Source organism: Haplochromis burtoni, unplaced genomic scaffold (assembly GCF_018398535.1).
Source record: "Haplochromis burtoni strain Fernald_Lab_line unplaced genomic scaffold, NCSU_Asbu1 Contig_303, whole genome shotgun sequence".
In the NCBI taxonomy this organism is placed as follows: Eukaryota; Metazoa; Chordata; class Actinopteri; order Cichliformes; family Cichlidae; genus Haplochromis; species Haplochromis burtoni.
Window position 1 is genome coordinate 380,031 of NW_024582664.1, and position 25,574 is coordinate 405,604.

General features: G+C 40.8%; 2 protein-coding genes across 2 annotated transcripts in view; one reads left to right on the top strand and one right to left on the bottom strand.

Moving 5' to 3' along the window:
* The window catches only part of rrp36 (ribosomal RNA processing 36), an 11,539-nt gene extending 10,261 nt beyond the window's left edge, over nucleotides 1-1,278 (bottom strand). Inside the window, exon 1 of the mRNA XM_005941236.2 lies at nucleotides 1,154-1,278. The gene's annotated coding sequence lies outside the window, so the exon portion shown is untranslated. The remainder of the gene's footprint in view (nucleotides 1-1,153) is intronic.
* A 1,619-nt stretch (nucleotides 1,279-2,897) lies between these two features.
* LOC102296948 (apoptosis-stimulating of p53 protein 2) overlaps nucleotides 2,898-25,574 on the top strand; it is a gene marked incomplete at its 3' end in the record, with an annotated part of 47,202 nt that continues 24,525 nt past the window's right edge. The window contains 7 exon segments of the mRNA XM_042228097.1: nucleotides 2,898-3,295; nucleotides 14,129-14,276; nucleotides 14,558-14,671; nucleotides 18,620-18,696; nucleotides 19,280-19,381; nucleotides 19,778-19,955; nucleotides 23,570-23,769. Of these exon segments, the coding sequence (XP_042084031.1) occupies nucleotides 3,242-3,295; nucleotides 14,129-14,276; nucleotides 14,558-14,671; nucleotides 18,620-18,696; nucleotides 19,280-19,381; nucleotides 19,778-19,955; nucleotides 23,570-23,769 (873 nt within the window). The 5' untranslated portion in view covers nucleotides 2,898-3,241.

Below are 25,574 nucleotides of genomic sequence, written 5' to 3' on the forward strand. Positions count from 1 at the left end.
AAGAGAGGCCTTAATATAAAGACTTGTTTCGGACTTTACGTTTCCCAATTTTGCTTTAAGTTATAAAGTTATTTTGTTATTTACATTTGGCCTAATAATGATCCTTATTGCTGTTTTAGAGGAGCGGTGCTTCAAAGGATAGCTGCAGATTTCTGTCAGAATCTGCAGATTATACAGTACAAATAAAATGTTCACGTTTCTCCAACGTTGTCTTCACCTAAAGATATTACACATAAAAAAAATACACGGAAACATTGGAAATCGCTTTTTGGCACAACACCGGTCTGTGCGCCATCTTGCATTAGATGTGTTACACATTAATAAACACGCTTCTCCTGCACTCCATTGGCACAAGTGGATTTTCTTTCTTATTAAAAGCTGACCTGACATCAACGTGGGCGCTCCTGAAACGTCTCTTAAAGTTTTACCAGTTCTTTGGGGTTTTTGTACTTTCATGATGCATAACTTTAAAAGCGCAGATTGACGGAAATAACCACACACCATATAGCAACTAGCAACTCGGTGCTAGCTAATGATCGATGCCGCTGGATGAAAATGTGATCTTGAAAACTAACGAATATTAATATCAGTACTTTCTATTAATCCTAGCAAATCTTTCCGAAGACTAAAATGTAAGTTTTCACTGGTTCATAAGGACTACGGTTACCTAATAGAGCAAATAACTGCATGGGAAATTGCATACATAATGTATCTTGTGAATTGTATTCGCATTTGCTTGTCTAACACATGAATGGGGATTTTACGGCAGATTTATTCGGCTTTGATGAGCGCTGAACTCTGATTCGGGTTATATGGAGCAACAATAATAATTCCCAGGACAGTCATCGGTATTTTACCCACGGAAATGGCGTCATCTCGTGTACAGTGTTTACTGTCAGGAGACTTGTTAGGTGTAACATTCACAAGCAGGATTAACAGCGAGTACATGGGGAAACATAACAACTTCCACAGTCTTTTTATCTGGATGAACACCGCGCTGAAAATCAAATGTGTTTTTAAATTAGCTGCACCCTCCCTCCAGGCCAAAGAGCGAGCGCGTTATAAACACAACAACCTGAAACAAGCGCAAACGTCATCCAGCTTATTAAGTCTGCTCTTTCCTGTATTTCGTATAAAATAAACGTCAACACACCTGGATATAGAGCCGCTGTTAAGTCGTCTTTTCCTAAGTTCCAAACACACGTGTGTCGATATAGCGTACCCCCATTACTCCAGGAAGCTAAACAAAACACTTCCTGTTTCAAATTAAAAGTTTCACTGAGAATTTTTGTTACGAAAAACACCAACCTTCAGTGTTTGATATAAGAGCTAAATTTAACCAGTGTTAAGCTAATGATAATTGTAACTCATGATAAATGTTTCTGGCACATGCTCAGCCCACCTCCAAATTCGGCCACTCTTGGCTCCAAAATAAAATGGAAAACAAACAAAGAAAAATAATCATAAAACTAGGACATTTTACTATTCATTACTGCCTGAAGAAAATAAGAATAACCCAGGTTAAACTCAGGGTTCTTGCCAGGCCAACAGAGAGTCACATGTCTACTGAGCCAAGCATTCCTTTAACCTTACCTACTGTAACAGTTGCTATTGTAATGCAGTGTATGACCACATGGCGGCGCCTCCTGTCTCGTGACTGGTGTGTCACCCCCTTTTTGTTCTTCTTCGCACTCCTCCTGTAATGGATGCTCCCGTGTGTACGCGGACTAGTGTGCTCTTTAGTAATGTGTGGTAGAGGTAGCACTTTTATTTTTGATATTGTAAATAAATGAGTACTTTTTGGAAAGTCAGAAGCTGTTGCTCATTCGCTATCCACCTGCACACCTCCGCGGCTGGCTTCATCTCCACCGCACGTTACACTACTAATGAATTAACAACTTTGTTTAAAAAATAAATGAAATTGCATTAACAAATTAAATTTTCACCATTAGAGGAAAAGCATTTCCAACCACCACACAGATCATTATGTACAGCTGATATTCGTTTAGATTCTCTCTCCAATCTTTCTGTGTTCAATAATAACTTCCACCAAACCATCAATGTGTCTGGTTCTGCTGGAGGCTTCTTCCATTTAAAAGGGAGTTATCCTTTTCACTGTCATCAAGTGCTTGCTCAGAGGAGGTCATTTGATTGTTGGAGTTTTCTCTCTATTATTGTAGTCTTTACCTTACAGTATAAAGCACCTTGTGGTGACTGTTGTTGCAATTTTGTGATATATAAATAAAACTGAATCGATTCAGAATTCACTGTACACAAACAGCATTAATGAAGGTTACAAATGATCTTGTGGCCTCAGACAGTAGACTTACCTCTGTACTGCTAGACAGTGTAGTGTTTGACACTGTTGACCACACTTTTTATTACAGTTGTTAGAACATGTCATAGATATTAAAGGTACTGTGGCACAGTGGTTTAAGTCATATCTGTCTAATGGACTCCAATTTTCTCATGTGTGAGGTAACTTAAAGCAGACAGAGTTCATTAGAGCGTTGTATGTATGTATTTGTCCATCACCTCAGGTTCCAGTTCATTCCATGAGAATTGTGAATATGAAAGATTAAAACAAAATCCCCTGATTAGCCTGTTTCTCTGTAACACAGAGAGACAGAGAACCTTTCACAGTCACTGTAAATGTATTCTCTAGTATTATTGTGTGAAAATTTCTTTTCTTAGAGCAAAGTGGATATTTATCACTGATGGTCTATTATTTATTTGTTTTCTTTTGCTAGAATTTTAATTTTTTCATAACTCTGTGTATCATTTAGTATCACGGTGGTTTAAATCTCTGATCCCCACAAATCGAAAATGTACACGTTAAAAACATACTCTGGAGAAAGAGTCGCTTTAATTCTGAAAAGATTTGACCGGAAGTGCTGTTCCTGTTTAATGTCCAAAACCAAGCCTCGTTAGTGAGATGCTGGGAGCTGAGTAGGATTAGGAGCGCAGCAGGAGAGCAGCAGCTCGGCTCTCCGCGCTTTGTTTTCTGCTCAGATCATCAAGAGCTGCAGTCTGGTGTGTAAACGCTGCTCTCCTTCAGCTGCATGTAGTTCTTCTCTCTGAAAGCGACCTGCCTTTTTTCTCCAGAGGGCATCCCACCGTACCGCCCATTGCAACAGGTCGAGCAGGAGGTGAAATCTAAAAAAAAATATATAGATGTGATGTGACAGTAAAGCGCAGAGAGAGAGGCGGGCAGCAGAGGAGGTTGACGGTGTAAGCTTTGATGGTTTCAGCTGCAGTGGATGCGACAGAGCGGGGACCTGCCAACATGATGCCGGTGAGTGGAAAATCACATTCTGCCTTAATGACCCATTCATGCACAACTGTCACCACCATCTGAGGGCGAAGCTCCGAGTTCAACTTTCTACCACACATCCTTACATAGCTGCATCACGAATTAAATTTATAGGACCACGCACTGAGATCTTCGTGGAATCCTGGAAAGCATTTTTAACTAAGAATGTGTCTCGAAATAACACGTCATGTTTTATAAATTAATCTTTTTTGTTGTACTTCGCTTCCTCCGACTTTGTGATGTAATGATAAATACTACATATAACACAGTTAATATTTAATCACGCAGTATATTTATGTTTGAAAATAAAGATATTAGGTGTAGTTTTAATTTGTGTTAATGTGCAAACGTCCAGCTTTAAATCATGGCTGTGGGTGGAGTGTTCTTAGCGGTTTGCTTTGTGTTGATATTGTGTCTTTGCGTTGGGTGCAGTTTGCACAGTGCCTGCTGTCATGCAATGAAAATTAAAGTAACTTTCTTTAACATTCACACTCCTTAGAAATTGTAAAGTGTTCTCACATTTTCTCCTTGATCAACACAAACTGAAATCAACTTGTAAGCAACTTGATCAGTAACATTACTATGACTGTTAAATGTATTACAGTACTCTGTTACAGAGTATATACAATTTTAACCCATCACATTGTATCTAGCAGATATCTGCTGAATACAATGTGGGGAAGCTTAAACACAAAAACAGGATCAGTTAGACAACAGATGCCAGTGTGGTGGAATCAGACAGAATAGGGATTACGTGTTCCTCTCATCACGGACCAACTGCAGGTGACACAGAGGATTTGAAGTTGTCTGGTGTCTGTCTGCAGTGACTCAAACACAGCAGACTTCTCTGTTGCACCAACCAGTGTCACAACCACATGTGAGCAGCTGTGGATCTACTAATAATAGATTAACACCATTGCATTGCACCATTGTTTTCATGTGGAATGATGGTACTCTTCTGGTTTATGAGAATAAAAAAAGAAAAAAGAAGTGTTGACCTTTTCGTGCATGCTACATCCTCAGTCTTACTTCTGCTGAACAGTTTACATTTCAGGCTGTGGTGTTCTGGTACTTGTCACATGTCACACTTCCCACTCTTCACTGGTGTCCCGTGTCTGGGAATCACTCATGGCTGCAAATCTGAAGTAATGTGAACTGACCACCAAAGCCAAAGTGTCATTATTTCACTGAAATTCAGATAACTGACACGTTGACTGGTTGGATTTAAGTGTGTTTCAGCTACAGTTATCTGCATTAATGATGGGGGGGGGTTGCACACTAATGGATGGCAGACAAAAGAGGAACTTTATAGACTCTATCAATGAGGAAATGGTGAGATGAACTTCTCATTTATTGTTCTATAGACAGTAACTTCTACTCTTGACTTCATTATTTCTACATAGGTTGTTTGGAGGAAGCTCTTATAAAACAATAACCAATTTACTCACAACTTGTCTTAAATAAAGGTGTAAAGGTGACACATATTATACTCTATACTGCTAAATGTAGCTTTTTTGATTCACACTTCAAAATAATCTTTATTTTTTATAAAAATGACAAGTTGAAAAAACAAATCAAAAAACAAAAATAAATTTTTTATCAATGCCAAATATTACGGAGCTCTGTAAATTGTTTACAGGCTATTCTGTCACCGAAACAACTGAAACTAAAGTGCTCTGCTACCAATGTACCATTGATTAACCGCAAATGAGAGGTAGTGTCAGGTACTTGCATCATTTTCTAGTCTGACTGTAAATTCAGCAGACAGCAGGATATCGACCTGTTTCTCTTGTTCACTCATCTTTATCATTTCTCTTCTAACTGCTTTGATCTTTTTAAACCTTACCCAGAACGCTGGCTTGCGCTGTGGCTGTCGAGCTCCTTGTAGCTTAAGCTACGTTACCTTTGTTAACTTCCTTAAAATATCCATGTTCAGCTGGGTGAAGACAATTTATGATTAAGTTTTCATGGTGCTCCACCTACAGTTTATTTTGAACTTTTTGACTTCACTCATAGTGAAGAGCTTCCATGTTAATGACATGTTGTATGTGCTGTATGTGTACATGTGACTGTTTGCTTAGCTCATAACTGAACATGGTTACCAGACAGGATCAAGAATGCTGGAACAAATCGAGCCCCTGGTCAGCTGATTTGTACAACTTTACTTATGCCGAGTTGATTGGCTGCCCTCATTAACAACATAATGAACAGCAGATGGGTGGGGCTTCTATGCTCTCATTCAGAGCCATGTGTCCTCCAACACAACAACTACAGGTTTCTGGATGTTAATGAACAAATGTTGACTGGTTGACAAGTGGGTGGCTGCAGCTCAGGAGGTAGAACAGGTCATCTACCAATCTGTAGGTTGGTGGTTCCATCCCCGGCTGCTGCAGTCTGCAGATACTAATTGATGCATCCATTGGAATGTGAATGTTAGACAGAAAGCACTTAAGCATAGAAAAAAGTACTCGGATGAATCAGTGAATGAGTGCGTTGAGTGCTCAGGCTGAGTAGAAAGCCGCTGTTTAAGAACCCTTACAACTGAAACAAGGGCAGAGAGAGTGTCAGCAATGAGAGACGTGTGAAAAGAAACACCAAAGATGCAACACACAGCAGTCATTGTTGTTAACACTTGGTTTTACTTGAGCTCTTTTGCATGTTAACGCCGTCTTCTCTGGCAGCCTGACAGAGAGACCCACAAGCAAGAGTAGCCCCAGATCCGTTACACCACATTGTACACTGCCTCCATCAACAACAGGCCCACTCTGCAGGTAGACAGGGTGTCCACTAACTGCCAGCGGACTGCTAATACGCTACCACTGCTGAAACATGATTTCAGAATAAGTGGGAGAAATCTTAATTAAAAGTATTTCCACTGCAGTTAGAAGAGTTCAAGAAAATCACAAAGCTCTATTTTTAAATAGTGGAAGTTGTCAGTATTGTTTCTGCTGAGACAGTTACTGTGGCTCACAAAACAAAAAAACCCAAAACAAAACCTTTGTCAGTCTTTTTTTGTTCGTTTTCCATATTAACTTTGACGTCCAGACTGTAAGAAAAAGCAGGAAACAGAAATTATCTGTTAACCAGAGAGGAAAACCTTACTGCAATGGGGGAAAAAGAGACATCAGTATTTTCCAGCAGAAGATAAGGAATATAATATTATGTTTAAAATAAAAGGTTCAACCTGATACTTTTGGTAATATTTTGTTTTCTTTACAAGCCTATGTTTTTCATTTATTACAGTATATTTAAATTGACCATTTTGTGATTTACAATGTTTTGGAGAACTGTAATAACATTAATAGAGATTATTATACATATAATTTAGAAACCAGATTTTTTTTAAAGGTCTAAAGTGAAACATTTAGAGCCCCTATAGAGATTACCTGAACATTTGCTGACCTTTGTATCTAAGACTTTGTCCTTGTCTACTTAAACCTCCAACACTATAAAAGTATACACATATACTATGTTTGTGTATATGAGAGAAAAAAAAAAAAGCATAAAAGGACCAGTTTTTGTGATTCAGGATAGTGAAGCAAGCCTTAAATGTTACATAAAAGCTGCCTTTAAAAAGGCAGCACGCCCTATTCATTAAACTGCATCCTCATAATCTTCCAGGCAGAGCTCAGTGGAGCTCATTGTGCTGCTTGGTAACTGTTGCCACAGTGACCAGAAATTAACACTAGCACACTCACTAACACACACACACGATTCAAGGTCATATGGGAACACTATTTATTTAATATTCCTTAGGCGATGAGGAGCTAAAGCATTTGTAACCTTCATGTTAGTTTACAACATCACCCTGGTGCTGATATTCAGGTCTCAAAGGTGCCAATAAAGTCAGACTTGTCCCACTCTGGCTTTGTTTACATCTTTAGGCAGAAGCATTTTGACAGTGAGAGTACTTCCTTCTTTCTTGTTCAATGTATAGTATGAAATTGCGCTAAACATTCAAATGTAGAAAAGTCACCTTCTTGTTGACATCCTCTAACAGACATCAGTAAGAAAATTGGTTTTCACCATATATGTTGGCCAATATGCTAATGTGTTTAAATGTAAGTATATAATCAGCTAATCAGATGGCAGCAACTTCGTGCATTTATCTATTTAGGTATGTAGACATGGACAAGTGGCTGAAGTCCAAACTGAGAGATAGAGTAGGGAGGAAAGGTGATTTAAGTGACACTGCATGGTTGTTGGTGCCAGACAAACTAGCATGAGCATTTCCAGAAACTCCTGGGATTATGTTTAGGTTTAAAGAAAATGGTCTGAAAAACAGAAAGTATCCAGCGAGCAGCAGACCTCTGGTGTAATATCCCTTGTTGATGCCAGAGGTCAGAGGAAAATGGCCAGACTGCTTTGAGCTGATGTGAAGCTCAGCTATATATGTATACATATATACACACACTGCATGTTTATAAGCGCAAACAATGCTAAACACTGCTGATGACAGATGTTACTAGGTAGGTAGATTTAATTAATAGTGTGTAGTGTAATATTATAAGTTGGTAGGTAGGCTAATAAAATTACTTGGTGGGTTACAGACACCAATAGCATCATAACATACACTTTATCAAAAGCTATGACTTTATAGATGATTAGTGAGTAGGTGGGACATATCCTAATATAATCTAACAAAACAATGCCAGTCAATCAGAAGACAATGTTAACAATAGATGTATGGAAGCATTCTGCGTTTATACTGCTCACTATGGTAGCGTCCTAGACAATGGGGTCGTGTGTATTGTTTATCCAATATTGGTATGTCATGTGATGCTGGTAGCCATATGGCTACAGCCCTCCACAGTGCCTACAAAACATTTGGGATGTGACCTGCAGTGTGGCAGCTGTCAGCATGTTGCCCTGAGCAGAAATAGGATGGATACTGAATGAGTGAATGAAAACAGTCGGCACACTGACAGTGAAATGTGTTTTCAGTCAGTTTGGTTGTGATTTAACACTCTGTTATAAATAATGCATGCTGAGATCAAAACCACTATTCTTTGACCTTTGGCTTTTCCCCGGTCTTGTCTGATAATGTTTCAAATTAGCTTCAGTTCTAATTTTTAAGCTTTGAGCTTCTGATCTCAGGATTATTTGACAGAGTTTCCTAATTTGTCCTGTTAATTATAATAATCAAATTATTTAATTAAATCAGTGATCTACTGTGTTAAATGTTTAGATTTATTAACTGTCACATTTGTAGTCATTGGTGCTTTCATAGATATCTACATCAGCACCAGTATTAAACAAAAATAAAATAAAAATGTTGAGTTTGCAGTTGTAATCCTGAGTAGCAACAAAAACAGCTTAAAATGTTTTTAATTTGCTAAAATTATGTAATACATTTCTTTTGTTGATTAAAGCTGAACTATATGTATCCATGTGTGTTTGTCTGCTTCTGTTGTGACGTCTCAGTTGTTGGCAAGTCAATAACAGGATTACGAGGCGACTCCATTTTGATCATTGTTAAGACGAAGCTGTTGACCTCTTGCAGACAGTAGATGGATCGTTAATTTCATCCCATACAGCAGTGGGGGTTGTGGTAGTATTAAGCAGCGTGATGCAGCTCTAATTCCTGGCTGGATTAGGAGCTGAGGCCACAGGACTTTAAGGCTCTCCGCCTGTTGACTAGCAGGTTCACTCTTCGGGACTTTTTAATATTTCAGCTCGCTTTCACATGTTTCCACTTTCAGCTACTATGGGTGCTTATAATGCAGCAGTGTTTCCAGGAGTTCACAGGGTTTTTTCCTCTATGATTGAAATTAATGATGTTGTGGTGGTATAAAATCAAACAGCCTGTACTGTCTTGTTGGAAGGATTTTTTACAGTGTTTTAACTGCAAGATGACAGATTTGGTGTGTGTGTCGTGTTTGTGTTTTTGTGCAAGTGTCTGTGTTCGCTTGTTTAAGTGTTCTAGTGAATGAGAGAGTTTGTGTGTCTGTGTGCCTTTAAAAGAGCATGTAATGGCTGCAGTGAAGAAGAGCAAGCATGTCAGCATTCTGAAGTTTGTGCTTCGATGCAAAATTTAGTGCTGCTGAAAACAAGGCATTATGATGGTAAAGATGTTGATGATAATTCAGTGTCCAACCTAACAGGCCACATGTACATTTTTATTGGAATGTGGAAGAAAATAGACAACTTGATTATATCATCTCCTCCTGCTGGTACTGTAACTTCAGCATGCATGCCCATTTCACTTTTGGAGAGAAAGCGTGAAATGGTCACAGTGGACCGGTGTGTCTATTACATGTTTTGCTCACAAACAACAGGTTGCAACGATTGATAGCTGGTGCTTCTGGGCAGACATTTATGGAAATGCCTGGTGTGAAGTGTTACTCATCTCAGCTGACTATTTATGTTACCCATTTTAATCAGAGCTACAAGTGAAACTAAAGGTGACTGAGGTGAAAAAAAAGTGCACATACTCACAAATGTAGTCTGGTTTTAGGATCTGTTGATGTTCAGGAATCAAGAGACTCCCAAGAGAAACTTTCTTTCCTCCATCATCTCTGATTGGCTGCAGTGTTTCCTGGTCGACCTCAGCTGAGTGACTGATGACAGTGGCCCACTTTGTCTGAACCTGAAGGAAGACGGCATTGCTCCAGTTTTCTTTATGTAGGACAGTAGGCAGGCTGGTTGACGGCTTCTCACTGAGACCATTAAATCTCTTTCAGAGTCTTTCACTGGTTCAGTTAGGGCCTTTGTTGGTTTTATTATTTCTAACACTATTGCAACTTAAATTTCTTGAGTATTTCCATTTTCTGTTGACAAGAACAGCTACTGTAGCCTGCAATAACATAAAACAAAAATCGTTCTTAAGAGCTAAAAGGCCAGGAGAAATGATTGGGGCTAAATACAAAATTGCACTTTTCTTTCTGACAATGTTCATTTACATTTGCTGAGCAGAGTAATCTTACAGTTTGACTGAACGAGACCAATAAAATGAACAACGCCCTCAGCAACCTTTCTTATAGTAATTAGGACTAAAGTGAAAAGATTCTTTTATTTATCTTTTATTTAATTTGAAAAAAATCCCACTCATGTGTGACCTCATGGTGCCTAATCACTGGCATTGGCAAGCTTGGAACTGCCCATTTTAGCTCTGTCATGGTGATACTATGGACTTGTTTCAAAGCCTGAAGTCTGGATTCTCTATGGTAGTCACTTTTTCTCAGTTATATCAATAATAATAATAATAATAATAATGATGATAATGGATTGGATTTATATAGCGCTTTTCAAGGCACTCAAAGCGCTTTACAATGCCACTATTCATTCACTCTCGCATTCACACACTGGTGGAGGCAGCTACAGTTGTAGCCACAGCTGCCCTGGGGCAGACTGACAGAAGCCAGGCTGCCATATCGCGCCATGTGAGACATTTTAGTTTTCTCATCTTTTCCTCACACTACTGTCTTACAGAAAAAATAGAAAGCACATGAACAAATTCAAAAAACCAAGAAGATTGAATGTTGCGTATATGAAAGTTATTTTGCTTTAGTTATGTTTCAGGTAATATTGAATTGATTCCTATAGAATCCCTGGCAAGCAATCCTCAGGTTAGTGACTAAAAAGGTAAACTGTGTGGACTGAAGTACCCACTGATTTGTCAGAAATTATCAATAAGACTGAATGTCACATCCATATGCCCAGTAATTTATCCCTTTGTATATTTGCAGTTGAGCTCTCATTTCGGTCAGCTGTATTTGTGGTTTTGAGTAAACTGTTTCAAGACCTTTTTGGATGGACTCAGTGACATTTGGCTCACATACTTGTGTTCCCCCCAAGATGAACTAATACCGTTTTCTCCTGTTACACCTTAACCAGGCCAAGTACTGTAACAACAAAGAGGGTTGTAAATTGGTTTCAGCTGCTTTGGTGTTAATGAAATTACTAACATGTGCACTAGAATGCCAACAATGAGACAGACCTAAAACAGGAATGGTTTTACAGGTGGAGGCCTTTGCCCATGTCTCCTTTGTGCGAGTGTCACGACTCACTCGATAAAGCCTCTTTTAATGATACAAAGAGCGGCTAGGTCCACACGGCTTCAGGGCGCACCACGTGATCATCAATTTCTATCACTTGGTCAAAGACCCTCCGCCCCCGGAATCAGTGACGGACGTCGCCACTGAGCACATGATTGCCGTGATTGCCTCCCCGTATACTGCCCCCAACACGTTATTAAACGCTGTTCAATTCGTACCCGGAATTAGGGGACAGGCGCGGGGTAACTGTGTGTTTTGCCCTTGGATTTCAATATCAGCGGTACTTTGGGATACTTGTGAATATCACCATGAACACATTTCACCCACTCCGCTTTCAGCAATACCCCGGGGCGAACCAAGCTTTGGTGCATAAGGCTCTGCGTGCAGACCGTGTCCCCCAAAGCATGGCGCATACCCCCATGACTCCTTACCGGGACGCTGTAGTACCTCCTGAACCGGGGGAGGGTGTCGGAGCCTGAGCGATGTGAGTCTGGCATACCAGCTGAGTTTCGGCACCACTGTAAAGGACCGTGACCCGACACGCCGTTCTTTCGATTGTGTAACTGTTTTTTTTTCCCTAAATTGATTGTGCACTCGTATTAATTCCCTGGTTCGGCACACACACCAGCCAGCTTTCAACCCGCCCGCACACTTCTCCTCTCGTGTCCGACCTCGCTATGTGAAGGGAGAAACCTTGTTTGGTTGATTATTTCCACCTGGCCCTCCAGCCTCCCTGGCCCTGCCCCTTGAGCTCACTGCGCCATCCCTCCCCCTGCAGCTGAGCCAGGGACCACGCCTCCACCACAATGATGGCACAAGCATACATTGGCCCTTATTCACAAACAGTGTGCATAAATCATGCATTGAAACTTTCATGCACAAACCCAAATTTTATCAATATTTGTATAGCTGATTTGTACTTCACAAACAACTTTACAAATGTGAGTACAAACAAATGAAAGCCTGACTGACTTAGAAAACTTACACACATGTTTGCAAAATGAATACTAGTATATTTATATTTATCCTTATCAATAGTAGATGATAATATTATTACCAATTATGATATAGTGATCTTATTGTTAATTAGGTCACTATATACAATTTTCAAAAACATGGTAAGCCACAACATGGTTAGACTTGTTCTTTTTCTTCTTTTGGCTGTTCCCGTCACCAGTCGCCACAGCATATCATCTGCCTTCATCTCACACTATCCCTGGCATCCTTTTCTGTCACACCACCCCCTCTTTTATCCATGAACTTCTTGGGGGTTGCTGTAACTCAGGAGGTGGGGCAGGTGATCTACTAATTGGAAGGTTGGTGGCTCCTGAAGCTCCATCTTCAAACATCCTTTGTCCAGTATATTCACTATCCCTCCTCTATATATGTCCAAACCATTTCAACCATGCCTTTCTAACTTCAGCACTGACATTCGATTTCCAGCTTCAAACTCATGATTCTGACACTCTTAACCTGCACAACACTATTTCCATGCTTTTCTTTTAAGGTTACACTTGCTTCATTTCTCTTCATATTTACTCTGTGGTAGAAGAGTGTGACTCCACCTCCATTGCAGTAGCATTTAGCTTAAAATACTGTTTTGTCTTTTTTGAATGCTCAGCCCCTCCCTTTTTATATCTTGTTGGCATATGCATCATATATGTTTTTGTTCTTTTGAGCTTTTTTCAGACCACATTGACTGGAATGAATAAAACAGAAATCAGGGCAGAAAGAGCTGTGCAAAATGAGAAAAGCCAGCTCAGGGATGTCAAGTTGAAGATTTTAATCCTTAGACCAGCTTTGTGGATGGGAACCTTTAGAAGAAGCTCTGATAAGCCTTTGAGCATGTTGTTGGTTAGTGCCTAGTTCACAGGATAAGTAAAGGCTGGAAAGTGCTGAGTGCTGCATCCACGCAGGTTGGCAGGCTGTGGGAAGTAATCTGGCTGTGGGCCTACCCTGCTGGAGTAACAGATGGCTCATTGCATCATGGGAGTTCTGTCCACAAATATCTGTAATAGTTGTAAATAGCACAAAAGCTGCAATAAAGGTGAAAAGGGCAGGTTTTGTTTTCAGTGAAACTGTTATGTTGCATGCTGTTTTACTGAACACAGTCTGTTAACGGACTATTCCAATGATTTTGGTTTTAACACTTTAAACAGAACATTGGAAACCTGACAGCCCTTGGAACTATTTTAAGTTTGTGGATGTTGTACAGGTCTGTTGTGAAAGTGAGGTTGGCGATCTTATGATGTTACTGGTTGAGTTTTACTTATGGTTATGCTTATGAGTGGGTACTAACCAAAACATATGAGCATGAGTAGCAGAATGAACCTCATCCAAGGGTTGTCTGAGTAGCAGAGTGAAGCTTTTGGTCATGCAGGAAGTAGACCGTTCAACCACATTGCAAGAGGACAGTTGAGGTAGTTCTGGCATCTGATTAGGGTGCCTCCTTTATAGAAGGAGGTGATATGGCCTCAAAATTATATCACGATATTTTAAGAAAATTTGCAATAATTATATTTTATGACAATATAAAAAAGGCTTTGTTGATGCTCAGTTCCTTTCAATTCAATTTCAGTTTTGTTTATATAGCACCAAATCACAACAAAATTGGCCTCAAGGTACTTTATTATTTTAAGGTACAGACCCAGTAATACACAAGCTCACAGTTGTAAATCAGTGACGCGGATCTCTCATCCTGCTTTTCAAGTGAGCTACTGTCATTGATGACAGTCTTCCTAATTTAAAGGTAGTCTATTGAAACAACGTGAACGTGAACCCTGAATTCTTATTACCAAAATGTATTTTGTAATTGTAGATGTTCCTAACTGTGTACCTCAGCAACAATAACCAACACTTTAGTGAAGTCCCCATCACACCAGAGACACTGTGCAGAGATGTGGTGGAGCTCTGCAAGGAGCCTGGCGAGTCTGACTGCTATCTGGCTGAGATATTGAGAGGCTCAGGTGAGTTTCTTGTGTCAAGTAGATATCCAAACTGCTAGTAGTGACCTAATAATGATAATAAATTGCGGTATTCATTCACGTGAACCTCAAATACACAAACACTGATATGGTTGTAGCTATATCTCAAAAGTAGCCATAATCTGACTTTCAGGTCAGGTGATAAGAACATAGTTTTTGGCCCTATAGTATAATTATATCATGATTGATTAATTCCATCTCTTTTTGTAACAAAGGGTTAATGTTATATTCTTTAACGTTGTGTGCTTTTTTCAATCAATCAGAACGTGTTGTTGGAGAAGGAGAACAGATGCTGGAGGTGTTGCAGCGATCAGGACAGCAGAGAGGAGAGGTACGTTATCTCCTCCGTCACCAAAGAGCACCTGGACGAGAATCAGGTAAGAAAGAAACTTAATGGCTAAAGGTAATTAAAAAACTGACATACTATGTTATTTAATAAAGGACCACACACCACCAGAACAGTCTCAGTACTATTTGGCACTCATAACATTTAAAAAGAAAAAATTAAAATGTCCAAACAGCCGTAACTACAGTACAGGTTATGATTTAGGTACAACATTTAGGTCTAAGCTAATTTATAATTATAAGTAATCAATTGAATGTTAATTATGAAGAATTTGATAGACAGTATCCATCCTCTCACTTTTGATGGCAGGTATGGATCCTGTGGTTAACTCAGTGGAGTGGCAGTACTGGTGTATCCCCTTTGTAAATATACAGATATACCTCTATCCATCTATTAGTTGATATACAGAGGTGGCAAAAGAACACACATTTTTCACAAGTACAGATGCTTGTATTTGAAAAGTAAAAAGGTGAGTGTTCCTCTAATTCTCTTGACAGTGTATATACAGAAAATATTGGCACTATTGAAGGTCCGAATGAGCACAGTGTATCTTGTAGGTTACTTTGCTTTCACTCGTTCGTCCATCCATCTTCTTTCGCTTATCCAGGGCCGGGTCGCGAGGGCAGCAATCTAAGCAGAAAAGCCCAGACCTCCCTCTCCCCAGCCACCTCCTCCAGCTTGTCTGGGGGAACACCAAGGCGTTCCCAGTCCAACCGAGAGATATAATCTCTCCAGCATGTCTTGGGTCTGCCCCGGGGCCTCCTCCCGGTGGGACATGCCCAGAACACCTCACCCAAGAGGCATCCTTATCAGACGCCTAAACCACCTCAGCTGGCTCCTTTTGATGTGGAGGAGCAGCGGCTCTACTCTGAGCCCCTCCCAGATGGCAGAACTTCTCACCCTATCTCCAAGGGAAAGGCCAGTCACCCTTTCTCTGAAGGGTGACTGGCTCACAGAACGAGTATCTGTGATCTCGTTCTTTCGGTCACTATCCACATCTTGTGGTACATAAGGGATGTAGATCGACCGGTAAATCAAGAGCTTCGCTTTTAAACTCAGCTCTCTCTTCACCACGACAGACCAGTATAGTGTCCGCATCACTAATCCGTCTGTTGATCTCTCGCTTCCTTTTCCCGTCACCCGTGAACAAGACCCCGAGATACCTAAATGCCTGCACTTGGGGCAGGAACTCGTCACTGACCCAGAGTGGGCACTCCACCCTTTTCTGGCTGAGGACCTTGGCTTCAGATTTGGAGGTGCTGATCCTCATTCTCACCACTTCACACTCAACTGTGAACTGTTCCAGTGTGAGCTGGAGGCCATCATCCGATGAAGCCAACAGAACCACATCATCTGTGAAAAGCAGAGATGAGATTCTGAGACCACCCAACTAAAAGCCGTTCACCACCTCATAATTCTGTCAAATAAAAATTATGAACAGAATCGGTGACAAAGGGCAGCCCTGGCCAAGAATGAGTCCGACTTATTGCCGGCTATCCGGACCAAGCTCTTGCAACGGTTGTATAAGGATCGAATGGCCTGAAGCAATGGACCAGACACCCCATACTCCCGAAGCACCTCTCACAAGACACTCTGAAGGACACGGTCTTCTCCCAGTCCACAAAGCACACATAGATTAGTTGGGCAAACTCCCATGCACCCTCAAGTATCCTTGAGAGGGTAAAGAGCTGATCCTGTGTTCCATGACCAGGATGAAAACCGCATTGTTAATGCTGTATCAGAGGTTCGACTAGCGGGTGGACTCTCCTTTCCAGCACCCTGGCATAGACTTTCCCAGAGAGGCTGAGGAGTGTGAGCCCCCTATAGTTGGACACACCCTTTGGTCCCCGTTCTTAAAGATGGGAATCACCACCCTGGTCTGCCAATCCAGAGGAACCACCCCTGAGCTACACACAACATTGTAGAGGCATGTCAACAAAGACAGCCCTACAACGTCCAGAGCCTCCAGGAACTCAGGGCGGACCTCATCCACCCCAGGGGCTCTGCCACCAAGGAGTTGTTTAACTGCCCCAGTGACCTCGCCCCCGGAGATAGGCTAGTCGTCCCCCTCAGACTCTGCTTCCTCCACAGAAGACGTGCCAGTGGGATTAAGGAGGTCCTCAAAGTATTCCTTACAATGCCCGACTATGTTTTCAGTCAGAAGTCAGCAGCGCTCCACCCGCACTATACACATTGCAGGTGGAGCACTGCTTTCCCCTCCTGAGTCGTCTGATGGTTTGCCAGAATCTCTTCGAGGAAGTCCTCGTTAGAGACCAAATTTCTAAGATTTTTAGGCCAAAGTGCAATAACCTCAGTTTTATCTGAATTCAGAAGCAGAAAATTAGAGGTCATCCAGGTCTTTATGTGTTTAATAGACTCCAATTTTTTCTCGTAAATGGAGAGTCCTCTTCACACACTAAGGATAATTATGGAGTTCCACAGGCTTCAGTGCTAGAACCAATTCTGTTTAGATTATACATGCTTCTTTACATGCAGTATTCAAAGTATTAAAGACAGCATTAAAGACATAAAAACCTGGATGACAACTAATTTTCTGCTTCCAAATTCAGATGAAACTGAGCTTATTATACTTGGCCCTTAAAGAGTCTCAGAGGGATGCTGAAAGGTTCATGCATTTATTACTTCTAGGCTGGACTAGTGTAATTTGTTATTATCAGGATGTCCTAAAACTCCCTGAAAAGCCTTCAGCTAATCCAAATTGCTGCAGCAAGAGTACTGACAGGGACTAGAAACAGATTTCTCCTGTTTTGGCTTCCCTTCATTGGCTCCCTGTTAAATCCAGAATGGAATTCAAAATCCTGCTCCTCACATACTGTCATGGTTCACTGTGTGGCTGGCAGGAAATAGAACCCAAACACAGGAGTCATACACGGGGAGGGATGAACTCAAAACGGCAGCTTTATTGCTGGAAAAACACATAGGTACTAAACTAAACACAAGGAGCTATAAACAAGAAACTCAAATCAAAAACCAGAGACACGAGGGAGCTACACTGGAAACACAAGGACATAGGAGCGCGGAGGAAACACACAGTGAGGGGACGACGCCACACAGAACAGAGGGGGACATTGACATAAGTACACAGAAGATAACGAGGGAAGTGGAAGCACACGGGGACATAGCTGAGGACAATTACACATAACAGAGTGGGGAGGACACGAAATTCTGACACCAAGACGCGGACCTTAAACATAACACAGAGAGTACACAGAGACAGCCGAGAGAAGCAGAGAGAGAGAGAACATGATGGAAAGAGGAAAACACAATAACTCACATCACTATATACACGGTCACACAGAGGGAGACAAAGGGGGATAACGACACGAGAGGAAATCCAGTAAATTAACCTGAACAACTTAGGACCCATAGAATAACAAATGAACTTAGGATGACACAGGAACACAGGAAAACTAAGAACGCTGGGTCAAATGACCCAGAATCTTGACACATACAAGGCCTTGAATAATCAGGCCCCAATCTCATCTTAATGACCTTGTAGTACCATATCACCCGATTAGAGCACTACGCTCTCGCACTGCAGGCCTACTTGTTGTACCTAGAGTATTTAAAAGTAGAATGGGAGGCAGAGCCTTCAGCTTTCATGCCCCTCTTCTGTGAAACCAGCTTCCAGTTTGGAAATGGGACACTATCTCTACTTTTAAGATTAGGCTTTAAACTTTCCTTTTTGCTAAACATATAGTTAGGGCTGGACCAGGTGACCCTGAATTCTCCCTTAGTTACTCAGCAATTGACTGCTGAGTAACTAAGGCTGCTGGGGGCTTATTATTATGCACTAGTATTTTATCGTCATTCACCTTTTTCACTCACTATGTGTTTATATACATTGTTGTCAATCTTGGCCTATCCTGACCATCCTCTGCACCAACACTGGATAGGCAGTAGAGCATGGCTAAAATGATTAAATTCTTCATTAGTATTTACTGTGTTTTGTGTCCAGTTGGATCCAGGGCTGCAGATCAGATGATGAGGAGAAACCAGGTGAAAGCCTCTTTGGAGAGATGTCTGGAGAATGGGGTGAGAGACTTTTACTGTGATTTTGATAAAAATAAATCAGTGTGTTTTGCCTTGGCTTACATTTTTATTACCGACTAACATGAATCCCTTCAAACACATTCATAGATATTGCATTTTGAGTTTCTGTGATCAGCAGTCCCCAAACTTTTTTGCGCCACGGACCGGTTTATGTCCAACAACATTTTCATGGACCGGCCTTTAAGGTGTCGCGGATAAATGCAATAAAATAAAACCAGTACCCATACTAAAAAAAAGAAGATTTATTCATAACGCACGGGAAAAGACCCAGAGAAACCAAGTTAACGATAAAAACGATAAAAAGAATAATGCTAAAAACCGACAAAAACCCTGAAAACCATTAATTTCACATCCAAGCCTGAACTCTCGCGGCCGGGTACCAAACGACTCATGGACGGGTACCGGTCCATGGCTCGGGGTTGGGGACCGCTGCTGTAAATGGCTGAACAGAAAGTTGTGCATTGCACCTTAAAATGCATGAAGGTTGTGACAGCTGGACAGTGTAATGTGTCTTTTAGTATTTCTGTCTGTGTGAAAGTGAACTCTGACTGTATCTGCGTTACAGGTTTCAGCTCCCTGTCTGGACATGACGCTGAATGAGCTGCACGACCTGGCAACCCGACAGCAGCAGCAGATCAGTGCTCAGCAGCAGCTGCTGGCCTCCAAGGTAAAACACACCATACACAACTATTACTACTGTTACTACTGCTGGTGTTACCACTTATATTGATGCTGATACTATTTTAAATGCAGTTCACAATAACCTCTTGCAGTTGCCTATGGATGCTTATTAACTACTTCTTGTACTCCGTTTGCCCCCTGGACTAGTATACCAAACAAAGTTCTGTGCAAACAGAGACTAATGTTCATACTAAAGTGATGCACATGATTCGACTGTGACTACACAAGCCTTCTATACCTCATATGAATGGCTAGATATATTTTACAAGATGTACTGTAAATGTTTCATGTCTTCCCAGTTAAAGTATATCAGGAAGAAATCGGTGTAGCTGTTTAGCATGATATGATATGATAAAGACCTGAAAAGCATTGTGTTTTGCAGGAGCAGCAGCTACGGTTCCTGAAACTGCAGGATCACCAGCAGCAGCAACAGGAGGCGTCAGAACAGGAGCGGCTGTGGCAGCTCAGGGAGAATGCGCATAACCAGGAGGCCAAACTGCGACGAGTCCGGGCCCTAAAGGGTCAGGTGGAACAGAAACGCCTAAGTAATAGCAAACTAGGTCAGTGAGCCATGCGACTACATAGGCTTTGTAACATTTTGCAGAGCTTCTTTATTCATATCCAAAACATTAGTTTTGAACTGTTTTATGTGTCACATATTCCTGGCCTAATTGTATAAAATCAATATGAAGCACTAATGCACCGACAAGTTTGGCACATTAGTTTGGGGCAAACATCAACATGGGAAAAACATTAGAACACTATTTAAGAAATTTTTCGTTTCATAAATAGTCTAATTTTTGTATTTTTTAAAATAAACTTGGGATTTTTTTAAACGGGAGCTAATATTCTCATATCCAACTCTATATTTCTGTTCATTGACTATCAGAAAAGCTAAAGAAGAGGTACTGGCGCCCCACTGTTCATTTTCAATCCCAAACTCGTGGTGTAAGTCAACTTTCTTTTGACTGGCTACCCTTCTTAAACAAAAGGTTTACAGGCAGCTGGTGTTATGTATAAGGAGAAGAGGCTCTAAATAAAATTCAACCGTCCAAGTTGTTATTCAATTCAATTTTCTTTTATACAGTGCCAAATCACAACAACAGTCGCCTCAAGGCACTTTATATTGTAAGGTAGACCCTACAAAAATACATACAGAGAAAAACTCAACAATCAAATGACCGCTTATGAGCAAGCACTTTGGCAACAGTGGGGAGGAAAAACTCCCTTTTAACAGGAAGAAACTTCCAGTAGAACCAGGCTCAGAGAGGGGCGGGGCCATCTGCTGTGACAGGTATACCAGTACAGGCCGTGGTCATACATGAGAAATCAGTTGCAAACAATCCAAGTAACGCAAGCAACAGGAAAAGTCAATGAAATACTCTAAATCAGATCAGTTAGGATAGTAGTAGGCAACACAAGGAATACTAGGAATTACTGGAAAGCTTTACTGCAAAGAGTACAGTCTGGCTTAAGATTGTTGTGACGGTATATATACTGAGGAGACTGACTAACTGAACACTGGCCAGGTACAAAAATAGCAGGAAACAGAACAAAGTAAAGTGTAAGACAAATTTAAGTAAAACAGAATGTGACTGTTCATGATGGTGTGATTGAGATGACCATATTAGGGATATGTGCTTTTACTAATCATCATCCAGAACCATGTGTGGAAAAATGCTTTCTGATAGGAATTGACTACATAAATTTTAACCGAATATACATGGTAAATCTGAATCAGAGAAACTTTATTAATCTCAGAGGAAAATTTAGTTTCAAAGAAAATGAGTGCAGAAACAGAGATATTGATAGATAAATGTTAAGATAAATATAGAGATAGGTATAAATATAAAAGGACAAGTATGTGCAAATATGTCATGGTGTACAAAAATGAGAGGGTGCACTGAGATGTGATTTGTTCTGTTCCACATGTGACCTGACTGAAGAGTTTGATAGCAGTGGGAAGGAAAGACCTTCTGTACCACAACTCAGACAGGCGAGGTTGAAGGAACCTGTTGCTGAAACCACTCTTCAGATTGTCCAGTGTGTTATGGAGGGGGTCCATGTCCATGATTGCCTGCAGTCTTGCCAGCATTTTGTCACTGATCACCACCTCTGTGGCGAACTTCATGCCAAAAACAGACTCGGCCTTCCTGAATTTGTTCAGTCTGTTTGCGTCCTTCTCTTTGATGCATGCACCCCAGCATGCCACAGCAAAGAAGCTACTGCTCGCAGTGTTCAAATGACAGAAAAGAATGCTAAACAGCACGTCGACACTACTATATAAACACCATCATCAGATTAAAAAAATGAATACTACCTTTTATGGTTTACAGCAGGGGTGTCAAACTCAATTGCACAGGGGGCCAAAACTTAAGGCACACTTTAGGTCGCGGGCCAAACAAGATAAACATTTATTGAACACTAAAACAATGTTTTTAAACATAAATATGAATAAAAACAGACAGGAATATTATTCCAGAAAAAAATAAACTTTAAATATTTTGCTCTTCATAAAAATATATCCTGTCAAAATTATGCAAGTTAGAAATATGAACATGCTGCCAAAACCCCAGAAAAAATTAATGAAAGCAAACACAAGGTTGGAGCCGCATGTAGCTGAGGCGTTGCTTCAGGAATGGAACTAATAAACTGTGCGGGCCATTCAGTGTCGTACTTTGCCTTGAGTGTATCATTACACTGCAGCTCCATCTGAATCTGCACAGGTGCAGTTTCCACATAAATGGGTTGCAAAGCAGCTCGAAATTCTCTTTTTGTGCTTCAAAGTCACCAAAGCGCCGGGCATACTCAGTGCGCAGTGCACTCAGTTTATCAGCAAAGTGCGCCGACTTGGTTCAACATTACTTGGCAACAGGGAAAGTGAGGTGATAGGTTTGTAGTTTGAACCTATTTGCTGGAACGTTCAAGACAATTTGATTACACAGCAAAAGCAAGACACAAGTAGGCAAAGTTCTTCGTGTTACTCATGCATGAGGGAGAGAACCACGACAAGCGCCGTTCCTTCGCTTGACCCCAGTCGCTCTCGTCCGCTCCCCCATAACATTGTTCTTTTATTGAGCTCACATGAATATACATAGGTTCATTAACATATGACGTATACATACACACAAAGAGTACCTTGCCTGTGCGTTGTGTAAGTATGTGTGTGTGTGTGGGGGTCAGTGTGTGACCCCATAAATGACTATCCTAAACCTGCTGGTCTGTAAGTCCAGCAGTTCATCTAAACAAAAGGCACTTAGACTAAAACTGACATGGCTACGTTTATCCTACCATAAAACAACAAGAGAAGGTACGCCCTCTCCCATGCTCCCAGGATGTGGTGTGAATGCCAGAACACTCTGGAAGTCTTTGCAGACTCCTAAGGATCACACATCGTATCACTACACAATCGATTATACACCTCTAAGCATATATGGTTAAATATTGCTAAGCATAAATGACAATCAACAATATAAACCTGACATGAGGCAAGTTGCACTGGTGCATTTGTGACTGCTTCACTTCAAATGCCTTCACTGCATCATACATGCCATGTCCATGAACTGACAGATTTCCTTGCCGAGCTCAAAAACTCTATTGAGAACTTTTCCCCAACTCAGCCAACGGACCTCTGTATGATGAGAAATGTCAGCAAGCTCTGAATCTGTTTCCTACATAAAAGACTGAAATTGACGGTGATTCAAACCTTTAACTCGGTGATCATTACATGCTCCATTTTTAGGACTCTACCACACAGCCTTTCCTGGTGTGTGATGCAGTGATATCTTTACTCTCATCCTGCCGACGAGTCCACTTTTTTTCACCGCACAACACCGGCGCTCCATCTGTTGTAAGTCCAACAAGTTTGTCCCAGGGCAGTTTCATGTCGGTCACACTTTGACATGCGTTTTCAAAAATGTCTTTTCCTGTCGTTGTCCCGTGCATCGATTTAATGTCCAATATTTCCACTCCACGGATGAAGATGGCCAGCCGTGCAATGTCCATCATGTTTGTACTTTCATCCACAGCAAGAGAGTATGCCCAGTACAAGGTTTTAAAAGAACCTATTCAAACTGAAAATGAGTGTAATGGTTATCTTTAAATAAGTAGTGCAGGGTACTGCGGGATGACACCAGGATCAATTAAAGACTGCAATGATATGATTGTGTTGCAGTGGAGGAGATCGAGCAGATGACCAGCCTTTTCCATCAGAAGCAGACAGAGCTGCTCGTGGCTGTGGCGAGGGTAGAGGAGCTGAGCAACCAGCTGGAGGGACTGAGGAGCAACAGTCTGGAGCCTTCTCTTCCTCTTCTTCCGCACCACCACAACATGTCTTCTACAGCTGAGCTGGAATGTCTCTACAAAGAACTGCAGGTGAGATGTCAGCTGAGAATTTCTCTTGCTAATATTAAATTATACTTTGCTGTTCTACAATTAAATTAAATGTTTGCCATATTTTCTGCTTTCTTTACAGTATGATATAAATATATATCGGATTTTTATAGCAAAATTTGTCATTCAGCGTTCTTTGATGAATGTGAAAATCTCTTGACATTAATCAACTACAGACATAAAATCATATTTCTACCTAATAGAGAGAGTGAAGATATCGATGATACTGTTATGCCTTTACACAAATTACTTTGTATTGTGGAGGGAAATATATTTTCTGTTTCTGTTCTTGTTATGTAGCATTTGTAATCATAAAAAGGCAGTAAGAGTAAGAGGCAGTCCAACAGTAATATTTGAGGTTGTCTGCGTAGAAAGTTGTCATTTCCATACCTTAGTTTTTCAGTTGTGGCTCCTTCTGTTTGCCTCAGATGGTGGGTGCTGCCTTTCTTTGGAGGCATAATGACTGTGTGCAGGATCGCTGAAGAGAGTACGGTTAATCAGGGTTTTTCTGTATTTGTAATCACATGGGTGCATGCAGGTTGGGGAGGCCTGTAAATGAAAACCAAATTAACCCCTTAGCAGTCCTATTAGTCCCCTAAACCATCCAATGTCCCGTGGGCGGTACGTCCGACTGCTAACAGTTTAAAGCATCCAGTATGTTTTCTCATTATCACTTATGATCAGGTGTGACAGGGGAGCAAAATTCCCTACCTGATAAACGGGGGACTATGGTCTTATCCTAGCCTAATAAATGGAAAAAATTAAATGATATAAATGAAAGCCTCTTGCACTCTTTTCTTTAAATTAAGTTCAGCGTGTCAGAAATAGTGATAAGTGCTTAATACATCATAGAAAAAACATTTCTCATTTGGAGCTCTTGAGTACTCCATCATTGCATTTGTTCTGTTTAACCCTAAACCCTAATTATAATTGATAATTATATAGAAGTTTGCAAACAAGCCAGCAAACAGGCTTACAACAAGCCAGTACAGATGTGAAACATGGCTGAAAGTAGCTACTGGTTGTTGTTATGTTCAGAGGTGGCAAAAGTACAGACTTTACAGACTTTTAAACAAATAGCTATTTTCTGTCGCCCACATTGTAGACGGTGACTTTGTCTCCACACCTAAACAGTACAATGAGTCAAGAGTTAGAGTGGGATTCAGCAGGTGGGGGAACCCTGAGATCTGTGCAGTAGCTCAGCATAGGGAAAAGAATCACAGTCATTTTTCATGTAAGCTTCAGTAGGTTTTCTGTGTCGCTGTTATCAGCTGACCTGCTTTTTGTGGATTTACACAACTGAATTCAACACGATGTAAGCAGTTTCACAAGCTATCTTGGCTGATATTGATCCATTACACTGACACAAAGTAGTATAAAGTTGGAATTCACTGAATGAACCCAAGCGTCATCAGCTTAAAGCTTGTTCACTACATTAATGCAGTAATTTAATGCAACAGTTGAATAACACAAAATTAGTATAGCTTTGTTTGTTTTGCAAAATGAAAATACATAATTTATCAAAACACATCATATGTGATTAAAATTATGACGTCACATGGAAGCTTTAAATTTGCAGTTTATCAAACGTCACTGAGCAGTCCTTACCTTTAAATCTAACCTCTCTTCAATTCAATTTAATTTTATTTATATAGCGCCAAATCACAACAAAAGTCACCTCAAGGCGCTTCATAGATACAGAGAAAAACCCAACAATCATATGACCCCCTATGAGCAAGCACTTTGGCGACAGTGGGAAGGAAAAACTCCCTTTTAACAGGAAGAAA